The sequence below is a fragment of the Protopterus annectens genome, chromosome 8.part0, assembly GCF_019279795.1.
Source record: "Protopterus annectens isolate FY-2018-M chromosome 8.part0, PAN1.0, whole genome shotgun sequence".
NCBI classification, from domain to species: Eukaryota; Metazoa; Chordata; order Ceratodontiformes; family Protopteridae; genus Protopterus; species Protopterus annectens.
Window position 1 is genome coordinate 353,989,641 of NC_056741.1, and position 16,322 is coordinate 354,005,962.

Consider the following 16,322-nt stretch of genomic DNA (forward strand, 5'->3'; position numbering starts at 1 on the left):
AGGGTGATGCAGTGATGTAGTGATGCAGCAGTTAGCATTGTTACCTCACAGCAAGAGGTTCTCCTATTTGATTCTTAGCTGGGGAGCCTTCTGTGTGGAGTCTGCATGTCCACCCTGTTTTCACAAGGGTTTCCTCCTACATTCCAAACACATGTCTGGAGTGTTTCTCCCTGGGTCTCCACTGAAAATGTGCTGTGTCCCAGTCAGATTCTCCTGGTAAACAAATGGTAAATAAATAAGTAAATAAATGCACACTAGTCCTGCCAAGCCAGATAGTAATGACTGCTTAAAACAGAGCAAACAAGGTATATACTAGGCTAACAGTCACCAGGGCTTTTACAAGCCTAGCCACACAATCCAACCCAATTGTGTCCCCATATAACAGAGGCGTCTATTTGGAGGGGCATGTTAGCTAGTAGGATGGTAAAAGTTTAGTAGGGGGTTGTATTAGTTAGGTAATATTTACTGTTAGATTTTGAAAAAAAAAAAAAAAAAAAAAGGTAATATTTACTGTTGGCCTCTCCCTGTCAGAGACATGCGGGCAGACTGGGGGTGAATTTTCAATTTCCAATCCAGTGGTCAGGGTTACATTTGAATAAGGGTAGGGAGGGACTCTGTGTCACATGCATGGGGAGCATATTCCAGAGCATGAGGATCCTTTGAAATACATGTCTGTCTTGCCAGAATTTTCTATTTATGTTGCAAGCAAAGTTTAAATCCGTAGATCTAGTGTTTCTGGTGATGTTCATTTTGCAGATGTGCAAAAAGGTCCATCAGGCCTGGATCTGAGGATGCCTTATAAACCAGGCATAGCTTGCCTTTCAGTAATCTGTAGGCGACTGAGCATAGAGATGGGACATTAAGGCCATTTGTATAGGACAAGTTGTGTTAATACCCTGGAGTGGTTTGCAACCTATGTGGGCATTCCGACTGTTGCATATGCCTAGTCAATTACATTTGGAAGGGAGCATTGTCCTCAATGATGGGTCCAGTAAAGGCTGAGTAAAGTCATACTATAACTTCCTTGGATATGCATGCTACACCCAAACTTATAAGTTGGGTGACATAGAATGATTTTCTTACTACCTTGGCTATGTGTTGGTCAAAGGCCAGATTACTGTTTATATTTGTTCCCAGATCCCTAACTACTTGGTCAACTCTTAGGAGTGTCTTATTGATGGAGAAATTAAGTTAGAGGTCTTTTTCCCAAAAGGCACTCTAATGCATTTCTTGGCATTGAGTTTTAATCCTTGGCTTTGGCATCAGTCATTTGTCTATGTTAGATCCTCTTGCAGGACATTCCTGTCTGGAGGGAATCTATTATAGCTCCCAATTTGCAGTAATCTGCAAGTCCTTGACATTTACATTGACCTCCGAGAAGTAGATCCCAAACAGGAGTGGGCCCAGCACTGAGCCCTGAGGTACTGCACTGGTGACCAGTCTCTTTATAGAGGTAGTCACAACAATCCTAACTTCTTGGATCTTATCTGTGAGCCATCTAGCAATCCAGGAAACTATGTAGGGATTTATGCCTAGTTTGGTGAGTTTATCAATAATACCTGAGTGAGGTAGAATACTGAACACCTTAGCCAGGTCTACATAGGCAGTATGTACCATTTTCCCTTGATCCATTGCCTTGGGGACCCTCCCAAAGAAATCTACCAAGTTAAGAAGGCATGTCTTTCCTTTGACAAAACCAGGCTGGGATGGGTTCAGGTGTCTGTAGGTCGCTAATGTCTTTGTTGATCATTTCCATGATAATTCATTCCATGACTTTAAATATTAGACTAGTCAGATTAATGGGTCTGTATTCTTGTGAAGAGGGATAACCATTGCAGTCCCCTATTCATGTGGAAAATAGCCTGTTTTGAGGCTGTAGTTAAAAAGTGTCTCAAGTAGTCCTGATAGGTCATGTTTCAAGCTGTTTAGGAGGCAACCCAGGATACTGTCAGGGACCATTGAGGCAGTGTTTTTGGCCTTAGCAAGTTCTGCCATGACATGCTTTCTGCTAATAGTTAAGAGGGATTTATGCTGGTAGGGATTTCACCGGGGGAGGCAGGGGGAGAGTGGGGAGTGAAGTTAGAGGTGACTTTGTCAGCCAGCAGATTCACAATGTCACCCTGCTCTGTGAAGGTGGTATTATTTGCCACCAGTTTGTCACACTGCTGTGTGTTACCTTTAGGGTTTAAGAAATAGCTGTAGAAGGTCTTATCGTTTTCTTTAGCGTGAGAGGCTGTCTTGACCATGTAATTGGCCCTGTTACATTTATTTAGTCTTCTTAGGTTCCTGTTTAGTTCATTTGGTGAGCTCTTGTCATTATGAGAGTTGCTGTTTCTAACTTCGTCCATGACTTTTTTATATTTGTTATATATCCTGTTAAGGTTAGGATTCCACCTGAGTGATTTGTTTTTGTTGCTTTCATCCAGCCAACCTCAATCCCGTAGCTTTCAACCACTTATCTCCAGAATCAAGAACAAAAACAAAATAATCAGGGACACATTTTAAAATATTAGTACTATTAACATGAGATGACAAAAATAAGAGAATGTAAATTATACGACAGGTCATTGTTATTCAAAAATGTGCACACTGATTGGACAGCCCAACTAGCGTTCCCATTGTAAATAGAGTATATACACCAACAGAAAAAAGTCCATTCATTAAAGTGCCATTGAGCAGCCAGACTCTTCTAATGGAACATGCTATGGAGGGCAGAGCAAAATGCAAGAAGAATCAGGTATGTATGTTACAAAGAAATGCGGCTAGACTGTTTCTCCCCAGGCTTGCACTGAAAATTGGCTTTAGTCCAAGTCGGACTTTTCGGTAAATAAATGTTAAATAAAATAAATAAGAATAAAATAAATGTTCTGCAAAAATAAAGAAATGGAAATATGCCTGATTTTCCTTGTATTTCCGTGCTGTCCCTCCTTAAATATTGGCAGACTCTCGTACCACTCGACTGTTTGGAAATTTTTACAGAATATACAGATTTTTGCCTCAGAGTTTTGGTCTTTTCTACATAAAAAATAGTTTTCTCACAAGACAGTTGGGTTGAAGTTATTAAATAATGGCAGACATTTGAGATTTAGCCTTCGTATCCTTCAGAAAATGTATGCTAACAGAAAGCCTATCCTTCAAGCAACTTTCTAACTTTATAAAAGCAATACAATTTGTGACTATTTTTGGACCTTTATTCACCTCACCCATTGTATTGCACTAGTGTTAACAAAACAAAATGTGTCATATTGACAGGGTTTCATAGGTAAACACTAGGCTGGCTGCCTTGTGGGCTATTTTAAGTCTATCCAAGGTGACAATCACACCCTGTACCTTTTGTCTGCGAGATAAACACCGTAACCATTATGCCAACCTCCCTACCTAGTTTGTGCCCTCAAAGAACTAACCTTAATGGTCCTTTCCAGTGAGGAGACCTGTATTACATTTCTCAAATGAGGCCCGCCTCAAAGAATTGAATGAGCTTATGGCAAAAAAATAGCTATAACAGCACCTCCATTTTATGCTTCTGAACTGCTCATCCATCTGAAACTTCTGAAGGCTTCTATCAAATAGAAAAGTCCACCTACAGCTGGGCTAGAATTTTAGTAGCAAAAAAATTACCCCCATTAAAAATTGAACCTGAAGATCTATCTAAAAGGCAGAGGGGATGTCCAAAATCAAATGATCTTTCTTTGGAACGAAAAACAACAGTACAATTTTTGGGGGGAGAGCATTAGAAAACACTACCACAAATAGAATTATGTAAAATAAACCGAGGACACTAATTACAACCCAATGGGAACAAATAGACCATAGTTTCAGTGGTAGTAACCAAACACTATCAGTGAAAATATTTGTAACCCTTTACAAGGTCCTTCTGTTCAGTGTGTTCAACTTTACAGTCACTTTGAAATTAGGGGTCACTATTACCAAATGGAATAATGGATGTAAACACCAGAAAGCAAAGACAGAACATATGTTGCTGGAAGTCTGCAGTAATAATTTGTGAAAGGTAAGTACAAACTCAAAGGAGAGAACGTACAGTAGTATGGAGAGGCATAGGGACATAGGCTTTGGGGAAGAGTACTGAATGCTTAAAGACTTCAATTCATACTTCTACAAAGTTTACAAATTCATAAAATAATGTCACAGTGAAAATACAGCAAACTATAATACCTGCTGCTCCGATGATTCAGTACAAGAGTAGATCTGGCGATCATAATTAAACACAAAACTTAAGACTTCGGCTTGTACAGACTAATGTGCTATGCAGTCATGGAACTGAAATGGCTGCATTCATCCTGTTGTCAACTATTCATTTAGTGTAAAACTTCACAAGTTGTCAGTTAGTGCAAAGGATTGTAGCTGTTAACTAATAATGAGAAGTTTCATACAGCCCACTGTTTGAGCCTCTCATCCTTTCATTTACCTGTTGTGCAACTAAGGAGATTACATAACTAGACAGTACTGACATGTCACCACTGCATAAATCAGCTTGTAATTTTTAATAAATAATTTACTTCCCTTCTGTGAAGTCACATATTAGTTAGTCACTGCATCCCTCCCACCAAAAAAAAGTTAATTGCTACTAATCCTAACATACAATTTACAGTTGCTCTGCCTCTTCACCCCAAAGTAATTCCACAGTACTGCACTACTGGCATGGTATGGCAGGGTAAAATAATCCAACCTCTGTTATACAAACTAGGATATCTCTGTTCCTCATTTGTCAATTTACATATGTTCATGATATCACCAATCCAGTCACTTGTTAGGTGTCAAATAGTCTCTTCAGAAATGTATGTTTGCTAACTAACATATTCAGAAAGACAGTACATAGTGGTTCCAAAAGATGCTCCAGACAAGAAATACAGAGAAACATTTGAATTTTGAATTAATTGACTGCTGGGCTTTTATTTCCCAAGATTCCAGTGAAATAACTGAACATTCACAGTTAACAAACGTACACGACAGTTTGTAACAGCTTGCTTGCAGTAAACATTCATCTAGGTCATTTGTATCCATAACCACAAAATGAAACCACCCCTAGCACTTTCTGTCTTATACAGCTATCGTGCTTTTCAGGGAAGGTACACTTTGGATTGCAGTTTTGCCCAGAGTTAGTTGCACTTGAATAACCTTGGATGCATTATGCTGCGCAACTAGCCTGGAGGTGTGGATATCCTTAATGAATATGGACACACCTCCACCTTTGGTGTTCTGGTACAGGTTAGATGGCCGAAAAGTGTGGTATGAGTTATAGCCTGGTAATGCAAGGATGCTCTCTAGAGCCTTGAACTAGGTCTCAGTCACTGCACAGATATCGATGTTCTCCATTTTAAGGAGTGCCTCAAGTGAGTGCATTTGGAGATTTAGACTTCTAGTATTGAGTAGCATTACCCTCAGTTTTTGCTTGCCTGTTCCTATTAGGTTGGTGAATTTGTCATTTGAACCTTGCCTAAAAAGGCACTATAGGGGTGGTAAGAGCCTTAGCCAGTATCCAGAATCCCAGGGGCGACAGGTGCACACACCCACACACACACACACACTCCCCCCCCCCCCCCCCCACACACACACACGCACACACACAGGTGTGTGTGTGTGTGTGTGTGTGTGTGTGTGTGTGTGTGTGTGTGTGTGTGTGTGGATTGTTCTATGTATATGTATATATGTTTTTATAAATCTCTCTCTCTCTTTCTCACTCTCTCTATATGTATATACATATATATATATATATATATATAGATATATATATATATATATATATATATATATATATATATATATATATATATATATATATATATATATATATATGTGTGTGTGTGTGAGAGACACTGTCAGGCCATCCATCTGGAATTTTGTAAATAATTCTATGTCATTTGTGAATATTGATATGGTTTATACAGAACTGTATGTTATGAATTGAGCTAAGATGTAACCACAGCATACCCTGCTGACGTAGAACAGAAATGTATATAAACTATATACCTGTGCAAATGTATGTTTTAACAGTGGAAACTATTACTTAAAAGGGTTAACTTGCAAAACTTAAGAATAGTTAAGGTTAAGTTACTTTATAGCTGGGCCATAAACAAGAGAAGTTATCTCTCAGTTTCTGTGTAGCAGACACAATGTCTAGAGCTAGAATTTTTTTGTATTGTCTTGTAGAGAAGTAATTACTAGGTTTAAAATGTAAAGTGTTTTGTTGCTTTATGACTTCCAAGTTCTGAGCAAACATCTGAGAGATAGGTATTTTTAAAACAGAGATGTTAAATTCTTTTAGTTTCTGGTTTAGCTTGGGAACTTAAGTTAGGTGACAAAAAGTGATGTCATCTAAGCTAACCCCGTAGTAATATCTGATATTCATTTAAGAACTGTCTCAGAAAGAGACTGCACATTTTGTATTTTGCCTTGGACCTAGCAAGCGCATCCACTCATCATCACGTCTGCACTTGTAAGTAAGATTTAGGGCGTAGTATCTCTTTTAGCTATAGATAGGAATATAGTAAGGATTAGTTTAGATGTTTTCTATATTTATTTGAGATTGTCCTGCAATGCTGGTTTAAAATATTTCCTGTGATTTTGAACTCTAAAGTTACTGTGTTGATCTACTTAGTATTGTCTTGTTCTTTTATTTGTTATTAAATATATTTAAACCTATTTTTGTGGCTGATATTTCTGAGACATATTTAAGCTCTTAGAGTACTTGCATATGTATTTGGTGACACTGTATAGGCCACTCCAATAGCCTTGCAAGTCTTGGTCAGACTGCCATTTGGATAATATTAACATTACATAGTAGGATTGGACATCCTTTGTAAGGGCCTTATAGTAGCTGATAAGTATGGGTTGGTGGCAGTGGAAACTACCTTATAGTCTGGGCAGAAGGGGGCATAGCTAGTAAACCTGTGCCAGCCTTTCCCAGATGTGTGCGTGTGTGTGTGTGTGTGTGTGTGTGTGTGTGTGTGTGTGTGTGTGTGTGTGTGTGTGTGTGTGTGTGTGTGTGTGTGTGTGTTTGTATGTAAATCAAATCTCAAATTGTGTGTGTGTGTGTGTGTGTGTGTGTGTGTATCAGCTATTTGGGCAGGGACACAAAGCACTGGTTGGACAGAGAGGGTGCTGGAGGTGTTGGCTTGACCACTCAGCTGACATCTCAACCCTGTAGCTGTGCCAGAGGAGAGTCCTACTGGGGATCTGGAGAAAGAGGGAGAAACCAGCCCAAGACCTACTGTTGTCTTTGTGTGCTCTTAAGGGAAATTATATATATATAAATGTGCATATTTATATGTATGCATGTGCACACTCGTGTGTGTATCTCTATCCATGCATGCTATATGAAACTGGAAAACATGTACAATATGACAACTATTGGTGTGGTTCCATGAGCAGGAAGCCCAGTTTCACCAGAGGTGGTAAATACTCTACCACCACTATTCAATCAGTAATTGTCCATATTATGCCATGGAATTACCATACCTTTCTTAAACAAGTATTTTGCATAGGATAACTTTTAAAGGAGATTTAATTTCACTTGTTCTTCATGCCATTCACACTTTAACAGGTTGAATACAGCAGTACTTGTAGTGCGTGTCTTCCTTTGTCACAATAATGCTTTATTAACATTAAAAGATGTTTTAGAGGAATGTATGATGGAAGATTTGATGTTACAGGCCTTTAGCAGTGCAGAAGTATTTTTTCATTTTTATTTTAATGGACTTTCTGCTTATCTGGTGATGACATCAAGGTCAGTTCTTTTTTGTGTGCCTCTAATTGTGCTTCACCACCTGTAACAAGATTCCATTTATCCAATCAAAAACACCAGTCAGTGGCATGCCTCTTAACTGTCCAGATTTTGCAGAATGTCCAGATTTTTGCCTCATATTTTAGTCTGTTCCTCATAAAATTTTGATTTTCTGGCAAACTATTTGCAAATCATTGAGAACTGAAGTCAGAAAATAATGACATACATTTGAATGTCATACTTCATACCTTTCAGAAAATCCATGCCAATCCAAAACTTGTTATTCTATTAATTCTAAGTTTGTAAGAGCAGTATTTAAAAATTGTCCCTATTTTTGGGCCTTTGTTTCTCCATTTTTATGGCTTTGTCCAGATTTCTTCATCTAGGATGTTGAGAGGTATGGTCAGTGGACTAATGTTATAACTTGTAAAAAACAGTGCATACTCCCTGACCATGTAAGCAGTATCATTATTAAAGCAGTTTTACACCACTGTAAAATATTTGCAACAGACAGAGCTGGCATTTGTAAGAGTAGTTTACTATGTGGCACAGACATATAATTCCTTCCTAACTTATGGACATATAAGCATTGATCTGAAGTAGTTGACTTCATTTGATCAGCAACCTGTGGGTTTTGGATCCGATATGGATCCGAGCCAGTAGCATACCAAGCAAAAAGATCCGAGCTCCAAGCTCCTCCCCCCTACCCATACTGCACTGCACCCTCCTTCCAATCCCCATATCTCGTTTGCCGCGGCTTCGCCAGCACGGGATTCCTGAGCTCCAGGCAAGTGTCAGGGTTTTTCTCTAAAACTTTGGTCTGTATGTGCCCCTTTTGATAATTATGAGGTAATTATTAGTTATCCACGATAATTATTGTTTTTTTTCCTTCCTTGAAAGTTGAAAACTTTCGGTTAGTATAGGCCCCCCTTCCCGCCCATCGTGTGTGTGTGTGTGTGTGTGTGTGTGTGTGTGTGTGTGTGTTCACTAAGATGTCAGAAAGTCAGAAAGAGACTTTCTCTAAGTGCACAGAGTGTGGCCACAAGCTGTCACCAGCCGATGGTCACACTCTGTGTGTAGTTTGCTTGGGGGTGGCCCATTTGTCTTCTGGCTGCAAGATTTGTGTGGCCTTCAACCCCCGAGCCCTGTGAGATTGCAGGAAGAAGTTAATTCTGGTGGGTCTTCTACCCGCAGAATCAAATTCTGCCTCTTCTGCTACTTCCTCACCAGCCACGGCTGTGGCTGTTCAGCCTTCTGGCCCTTCTCCCCTGTCCGGGACTCATCCTGCCACCTTACCACAGGGAGAGAGAGAGAGCCCAAGAAAGTCAAAGAAAAACACAGGGAGACAGAGAGACAGTTGGACAAGGATAAGGATAAAGATAGAGAGAGGGGCCGCAAGCGACAGGCCGAGTCGGATCCAATGGCCCCTCCCGCTAAAGTAATCTTGTCTCCAGTAAAAGTTACCAGGCCATCCTCTCCTCAGCTCTGTTCACCACGTTTTTCTCCGGAGCCAGAGGAGGAGGCTAGACCACCCTCGAGGTCATCTTCGTGTCGGCTCTCCGAGCCGGCGTTGGTGGCATCCTCCCGATCGACTTGGAGCATCTCTGAAGCAGACATGGATCGGATGATGCGAAGGTTTCTACAAACTCAACTGCAGATGGGGGTACTGCTGGCCCCCCACTCCCAGTGCGGAGAGTTCGGCTCCGTTTTTCACCCCGATAGCTCCTTCTCTGATCCACCATCAGATATTGGATTCTATGGATCCGAGGAGCCCCGGAGTCAGGGGTTCAGCACCGATGGTGCCTTCAGCCTCAACGCCGGCCATGCCCTCGAGTCTGTCGGATCCGAGCTCTTGGAGCCGAGAGTTGGGCGTCGGATCCAAGGGGATGAGTGTGTCATTGGCTCCATTGTGGTCGGGGCATACCGTTCCTTCAGGTCCGGCCGTTCCAACTTTGGCTCCGATCCCTTCGTCGGATCTGAGGGTCTCGGCTACCAGTTTCAGGGAGGCCAGGTCTCCCTCGGCATTCGAGGTCTTGGAGAGGGTTCTCTCTGAAGGATCGAGACCCCTCACTCTGTCCTCAGGGTCCATCCCTGCTCCCTTGCAGCTGGGTTTGTTTTCCATCATCCAGTCCCCCCAGGGACAGCCTGTGTCTGTTGCACCCCAGACAATTCCCTTGGAGGAGCATGAAACCATTTGTGAGCCCTCCCCTGAGAGTCCATCTGAGGAGGTCCCTCACAAACGCCAGTGTAAAAGGAGGCACTTGGACTCCCCTGATTCCCTCCCCGTGGATACCGACTTGGAGGAAGGGGAAGGTTCCCCCAAATCACCCCCCCCGAAGACATCTCCTTTGAAGACATTATGGAAATCCTTCGCTGGGGGGGTGGTCCACCCAAAAACCTTCCTCTGACGAGTTGGTATTTCAGGAGGCACTTGACACAGGCCCATCTACCTCTTGGGTGTCCCCCCGGCCGACCCTCTGGTGGACCTTATCACCACCAGAGCTTGGAGGGAACCGGACACTGTGGAGCCTATACCCAAAAGGCCCGAAAATATATTGAGTCCATCAGCAGATAAAGCTTCTTGGAACAAAGGTTCCCCAGTTGATGCCATGGTGGTGGCGGCGGCCACAAAAAAGGAACTGGCCCAAGAAAGTTTCTCGGTCCACCCCCTGCCAGACAAGGAGTCCAGGGCTATGGACCGTCTTGGAGAGCAGACCTTTGCTTCAGCCACCTTTACTATAAGGGTGCTGAATTACTTGGCCCACGTAATTCGACTGCAGTGGGACCTCGTGAAAGAGTACGTTTTGTCTCCCCCAGAGTCCATGTTGGCCGAGGATAAACGGACCTTCTCGGCTCGTATGGCTACTCTCAAGTCTGTGTCCAATACGTCCATGCGTTTACTCTCTCATGCCACTGAGGGAGCCGCTAGGGTTAGCGGGTCTGGCATCGCCTCAAGGCATCATTCCTAGCTTCGTCTTTGCGACTTCTCGGAACCCTTCAAGGCACCCTTCGCTAACGCACCCTTTGACGGTTTCACCCTGTTTGGGAAGATTGTCCGCGATACACTTGTCCAGAGTGAGAAAGATGGGAAGACACTGTCAGCCATTGGGATCTGCTTTTCTAACCCTCGAAGGTCCTTTTCCAGGAACCAGCGAGGGCAAAAGAAGCTGTGGTTCCAGAAAACTCAGTAGTCCCGGAACGCTCAGGACTCTTTCTCCCCCAGAGGCAGAGGGGGACAAGGTGGATGCTGGCCCAGACGCAGAGGGGGGCCGAAGAACTTTGGGTCACATGAACCCTTTTCAGAGCGACCCACGCAGCAACCCTGAGGGGGTTACCCGACTGCTCCTCTCTGGAGGCAGTCGGGGGGGAGCTTTTCGATGCACCTAGCCCAATGGGAGTCCATCATGACAGATCGCTTGGTGCTTTGAAGAATATCCAAAGGCTATTCTATTCTCTTCATAAACAAGCCCCCTTACACAAGGCGCCTCCCGGACGTCCCACCCACTCAGAGGGAGACCGCGGCCTTGGAAATACAAAAGCTACTAGAATAAAGAGCCATCCAGCAGGTGCCCCCAGACGAGTCCGTATCAGGCATCTATTCCAGGTTCTTTTTGGTGCCAAAAAAGACTGGGGACCTAAGGCCAATTCTTGACCTGTCAACAATGAACCTGTTCATTGCCAAGGAAACATTCCGGATGGTCACGCTTCAATCCATCCTGCCCTCCCTGCTAGAGGAAGACTAGTTGTGCTCGATAGACCTCAAGGATGCGTCTACCATATTCTGATGGACAGGCGATCCAGGAGGTTCCTCTGCTTTTGGCTAGGGGCCAGTCATTATCAATTCAGGGTCCATCCCTTTGGTCTCACCACAGCCCCCAGGGTGTCCACCAAAGTCATGGCAGTTGTAGCGGCCCAGCTGAGATTTCAGGGCATTCAGGTCTTTCCGTACCTGGACCACTGGCTCCTCACTGCCCCCACCAAGCATCTACTCTTACTAGCCAGAGATTTCTTTCTCCAGATATCACCTCAGCCAGGGATTACCATAAATCTGAGGAAGTCTTCCCTTCAACCTCTTCAAGTGTTAGACTTCATAGGGGCGAGAAAAGATTCTCGTCAGGCCAGGGCATTCTTAACCTCAGACAGACTACACAGCCTGACACTTCATGTGTTAGCGCTTCTGCAGTCCTCTGCACCCCCTGCAGAATTAGTCCTGAGAGACTTACAGTCCATGGCAGCAGCTATCAACCTGATCCCTTGTGCTCATCTGCATATGAGAATTTTACAGTGGACGTTGCAAGTTCAGTGGTCGATTCTCAATCAACCTCTAGATTTTCCGATCCCTCTGAGCAGAGTGTGCAGAAATTCTCTCACGTGGTGGCTCCAATCTCAGAATTTGCAGGAGGGACATCCCTTTCTTGCCCCCAACCCCAAGTCACGGTGACCACGGACGCCTCCCGTCTGGGGTGGGGGGGCATTGTTCGGGCAGGTCTGTTCAAGGCACGTGGACTCAAAACGAGACCGTTCTGCATATAAATGTTCTAGAGATGAGAGTGGTCCTCTTAGCGTTGCAGGCCCTTCATGCTTATCTACCTCTGGGAACTATTGCGATCCAGTCAGACAATATGTCAGTGGTCTGGTATATCAACAAACAGGGGTGAACCAAGTCTTATCCCCTTTGTCGAGAAGCCATGAGAGTCTGGGAATGGGCGATCTCCACCAACCGCTTTCTGATAGCAATGCACATTCCGGGTCAGTCCAACATCTTGGCGGACAAATTGAGCAAAATTATCCTTTCTCCCTATGAGTGGTCTCTGAACCCTTGTGTAGTGGAACAGATCTTCCTCAAGTGGGGTCAACCTTGCAGCGATCTCTTCACATCGCCTTCCAATGCGAAGTGCAGTGAGTTTTTTGCTCTAATCCCCCCGACGGGGGAAAGCCCCAGAGATGCTCTTGTTCATGCTTGGCCACCCGGTCTTCTTTATGCATATCCCCTGCTTCCGCTCATGAATAAAGTTCTTACAGAAAGCTCACCGGTTGGGGAGCAGATTGATCCTTATAGCCCCATTCTGGCCTCGTCAAGTCTGGTTCCCCTGCCTACGGTCTCATCTCATAGCTCCACCTTGGATCATGGATCCCATTCCGGATCTGATTCGTCATCCCTCGGGAATGCTTCCTTCAAATCTGGGCAGCCTGAAGCTCACAGCTTGGCTGCTGCAGTTCCACTAATTGCTAGGACTCCTGGTATCTCTTCTCCTGTTAAATCTATCCTGTTTGCAGCACATAAATCCTCTACCAGGAAAATTTATTCTAGCAAATGGAGACGCTTCTCCGTTTGGGCTTCACAGAGAAATCTAGATCCTTTTACTGCTCCGATCCCAGCGGTATTAGACTTTTGATCTCATATCTTCCAGCAAGGAGCCAGCTCCTCCACAGTGAAAGTCCAGCTGGTGGCTATTTCTCATTTCCATGTAGGGGACAATTTAGGCTCTCTCACTGCTGCCAGAATTTGTAAGACCTTTTTGAAAGGCACTTTTCTTCTGCGACCTCCTATTAAGAATCCGTCCCCACTGTAGGATCTGATGGTGGTTCTTCAGGCCTTAGTTGTGCCTCCTTTCGAGCCCTCGGCATCAGTTGACTTAAAATTTTTGTCATGGAAGACGACTTTTCTGGTAGCTATAACTTCAGCAAGGAGAGTGTCGGATCTGCAAGCTCTTTGTATGAAACCCCCATATCTTGTGTTTCATAAGGACAGGGTGTCTCTCAGGACTAATCCATCCTTTCTTGCTAAAGTTGCTTCTGAGACAAACATTAATCAATCTATTAATTTGCCTGTCTTTTTCCCTAATTTTCAGAACAAAAGGGAATACAAACTTCATTTTCTGGATGTTCACAGGCAGTTACGTTTTTATTTGAAGCGTTTCTCCCCGGGCCTCCGCTGAAAACAGGCTCTGTGGAACCTAGTCAGACTTTCCCGGTCAACAAATGATAAATAAAAAAATAATAAATAAAAATAAATTTGCACAGGATGGCAGCCTTTCATAAATCTGATCAACTTTTTGTTTCTTTTGCTAAGCCCTTTTTAGGGAAACCAGTTTCAAAGGTGACTCTTGCTAGGTGGATTTCCCTTTGTATCCTATAAGCATACAGAGAGCTTGGTTTACCAGAACCAGTAGGAGTTTATGCCCATTCTACACATTCTATGGTGACATCTGCAGCATTCTGGTCTAGAGTTTTCCCTGGATGACATTTGCTCAGCGGCAACCTGGGCGTCTTCTCACACCTTTATTAATCATTATAAACTGGATTTGGTGTCTAGAGGAAGGGCTTCTTTTGGCTCTGCAGTGCTCCGGAATATCCTTCCTTAAGGGCCTCCCAAGATTTTGGGTAGCTGGGGACTCTGTCCCACAGGTTGCTGATCAAATGAAGTTAACTACTTCAGATAAAGAAGTTATGTACTCACCATAATGTTCCATCTGAGTAGGTAAACTTCATGTGTCAGCAACTGCCCCTCCCTCTTTCCCCCTTACCTTGGCATTTTTTGCTGAACTCGATGTCCAGAGTTCACGAGTTGGAGGTTTGTCCTTGGTTTAGGGGTCTCAGGTTAGTTTGTTGGTGTCATGTATGGAGTGGCAAACTCGATCTGAGGATTGGAAGGAGGTTGCAGTGCAGTATGGGTAGGGTGGAGGAGCTTGGAGCTAGGATCTTTTTGCTTGGTATGCTGCCAGCTCGGATCAGTATCGGATCCGAAACCCACAGGTTGCTGACAAATGAAGTTTACCTACTCAGATGGAACGTTATGATGAGTACATAACTTCTTTTTTTCCATAGAGTGTGGTACATTGCTGTATGTAAGGTTGATTATTTGATTTTTTGTGGACTTTTGATGGAAGATGTAACAAATTTTTTCATGTTTCAGGTGACAAAAGATCCTATAAGACTAAGATTCTCAGTGGAACAAGACATTCTCGTTCAGCACTTAAAACCAGCTGTAATCCAAATTTATGATTATTATGAGCAAGGTGGGTAAAAACAAGCACTATTAATAAGACAGATTTTGTTTATCTTTAGGAACTGAAACATAAATAATAAAGCTTGCATTTTGCTTTATGAAGATTATTGGTTTTGGGACCAGTGCACTTAACCCAGTTTTCAAATGTAATAAATTAAATAAATAAATAGTTATTTGCATGACATGTCTAGGTCCAGTAGATATTACAGAAAGAGGCTTTCTGACTGTTCATATTTGTTTGAAATTTGATAACAAATGTTACAGATGGAGCCCTGCAGGAAAACTATGTGACTAAATCATGACAGTAATACCCCTTGTGTTTCTGCACCAAAAACGGTCTACTTTTCAGTGGGAAATTTTATTTGATAAGTGACTGAAGGAGTTACATCAGTCAGATTCACTCCTCAGTATCTAAGATTTGTATTACATTATGGTGCTCATAACAAGTGATCTGATGTTGTCTATTTTCATTCCTTCCTTGACTGATGGGCTCGGAACATATCCTTCGGATCCGAGTTGACCACTGTAAAAAGTTCAAGGCAACCTTAAACAATCAAGCCTCTCCCTTACCCAGAATTCACCACCTCCATTACTCCAGATCTCGTTTGACACTTCCAGCGAAAAGACGTAGTTCGTTGTAATCTCGAGCTTGGGCGATAAGTACATTTCAAAACTTAACAATTATTTATTTTTATTTGCCTTTAAAATACTTAAATGACTTTAGATTAAAGATTCCTGATTAAGCTTTCTCCCTTACCTTTCAACAATCTCTGTTTCTTCCTTGTTACCATTCAATATATTCCTATTTTTTGTTGTTAGTACCATTGTTAGTACTTCTTTCTGTTCTTCTTTTCCTTTCTGTCCTTCCTAACAAAAAAAAGAAAAAAAGAGAGAGACTGTCCCTGTTTAAGTTTCAACTTGTTTAACTGCTGTTGTTGTTGTTGTGGTGTGACTGTGTTTGTCCGATGGCTGAAAAAGAAAAGAGCCCATCTGGGTTCAAAAAGTGTGGAAGTGCGTTCAGAAGATTGCAATGTCTAACTCGCACTCCTTGTGTGTTTTCTGTTTAGGTCCACTCCACCTTCAGGAGAATTGTGCAATCTGTCACGCCTTCAATCCTTAAGCTTATCCTTAAGGGTCTTTTGCCTTCTTCCTTTGATGTGGCTATATCTGGACCTTCCAAGGAGAAACCAAGAAAGTCAACATTTACTTCTCCGAGCACCTCTTCTGCATCCTCCAGGTCCTCAGAAAAACCACTTAAGAGAACTTCTTTGGATCCCACAGTTTCTTCAGATCATACAAAGAAGCAGAAATTATTGGATCTTATCCTTACTTCAGATCCATCTAAAACTAAATTGAAGCCCTTGGATCTGGCAGTTTATTTGGATCTGAAGTCTCTGACAATGAAAGATTCACTGGATCCAATGACCTTGGATCAGATGTCCTCATTACCTTTTCTGCGTAGGACAAGGTACTCCCCTTCAGTGGATCTGGTCCCATCTAGAGTGCCTTCAATTTCTTTGGAAAGATCAAAGTCTCCATTTACTCTACCCACTCATTCATTCAAAAGTCTCA

At 42.9% G+C, this 16,322-nt stretch overlaps 1 protein-coding gene and 1 long non-coding RNA gene across 5 annotated transcripts in view; one reads left to right on the plus strand and one right to left on the minus strand.

Annotated features, from left to right (window-relative positions):
- Positions 1–16,322, plus strand: part of LOC122808806 (alpha-2-macroglobulin-like) — a 2,637,399-nt gene that overhangs the window by 2,526,587 nt on the left and 94,490 nt on the right. For all 4 annotated transcript variants that reach the window (XM_044079865.1, XM_044079862.1, XM_044079863.1 and 1 more), the window contains exon 34: positions 14,658–14,760. In XM_044079865.1, coding sequence (XP_043935800.1) covers positions 14,658–14,760 — 103 coding nt within the window. The remainder of the gene's footprint in view (positions 1–14,657; positions 14,761–16,322) is intronic.
- Positions 1–16,322, minus strand: part of LOC122808807 — a 391,579-nt gene that overhangs the window by 169,266 nt on the left and 205,991 nt on the right. The gene's annotated exons all lie outside the window — the stretch shown is intronic.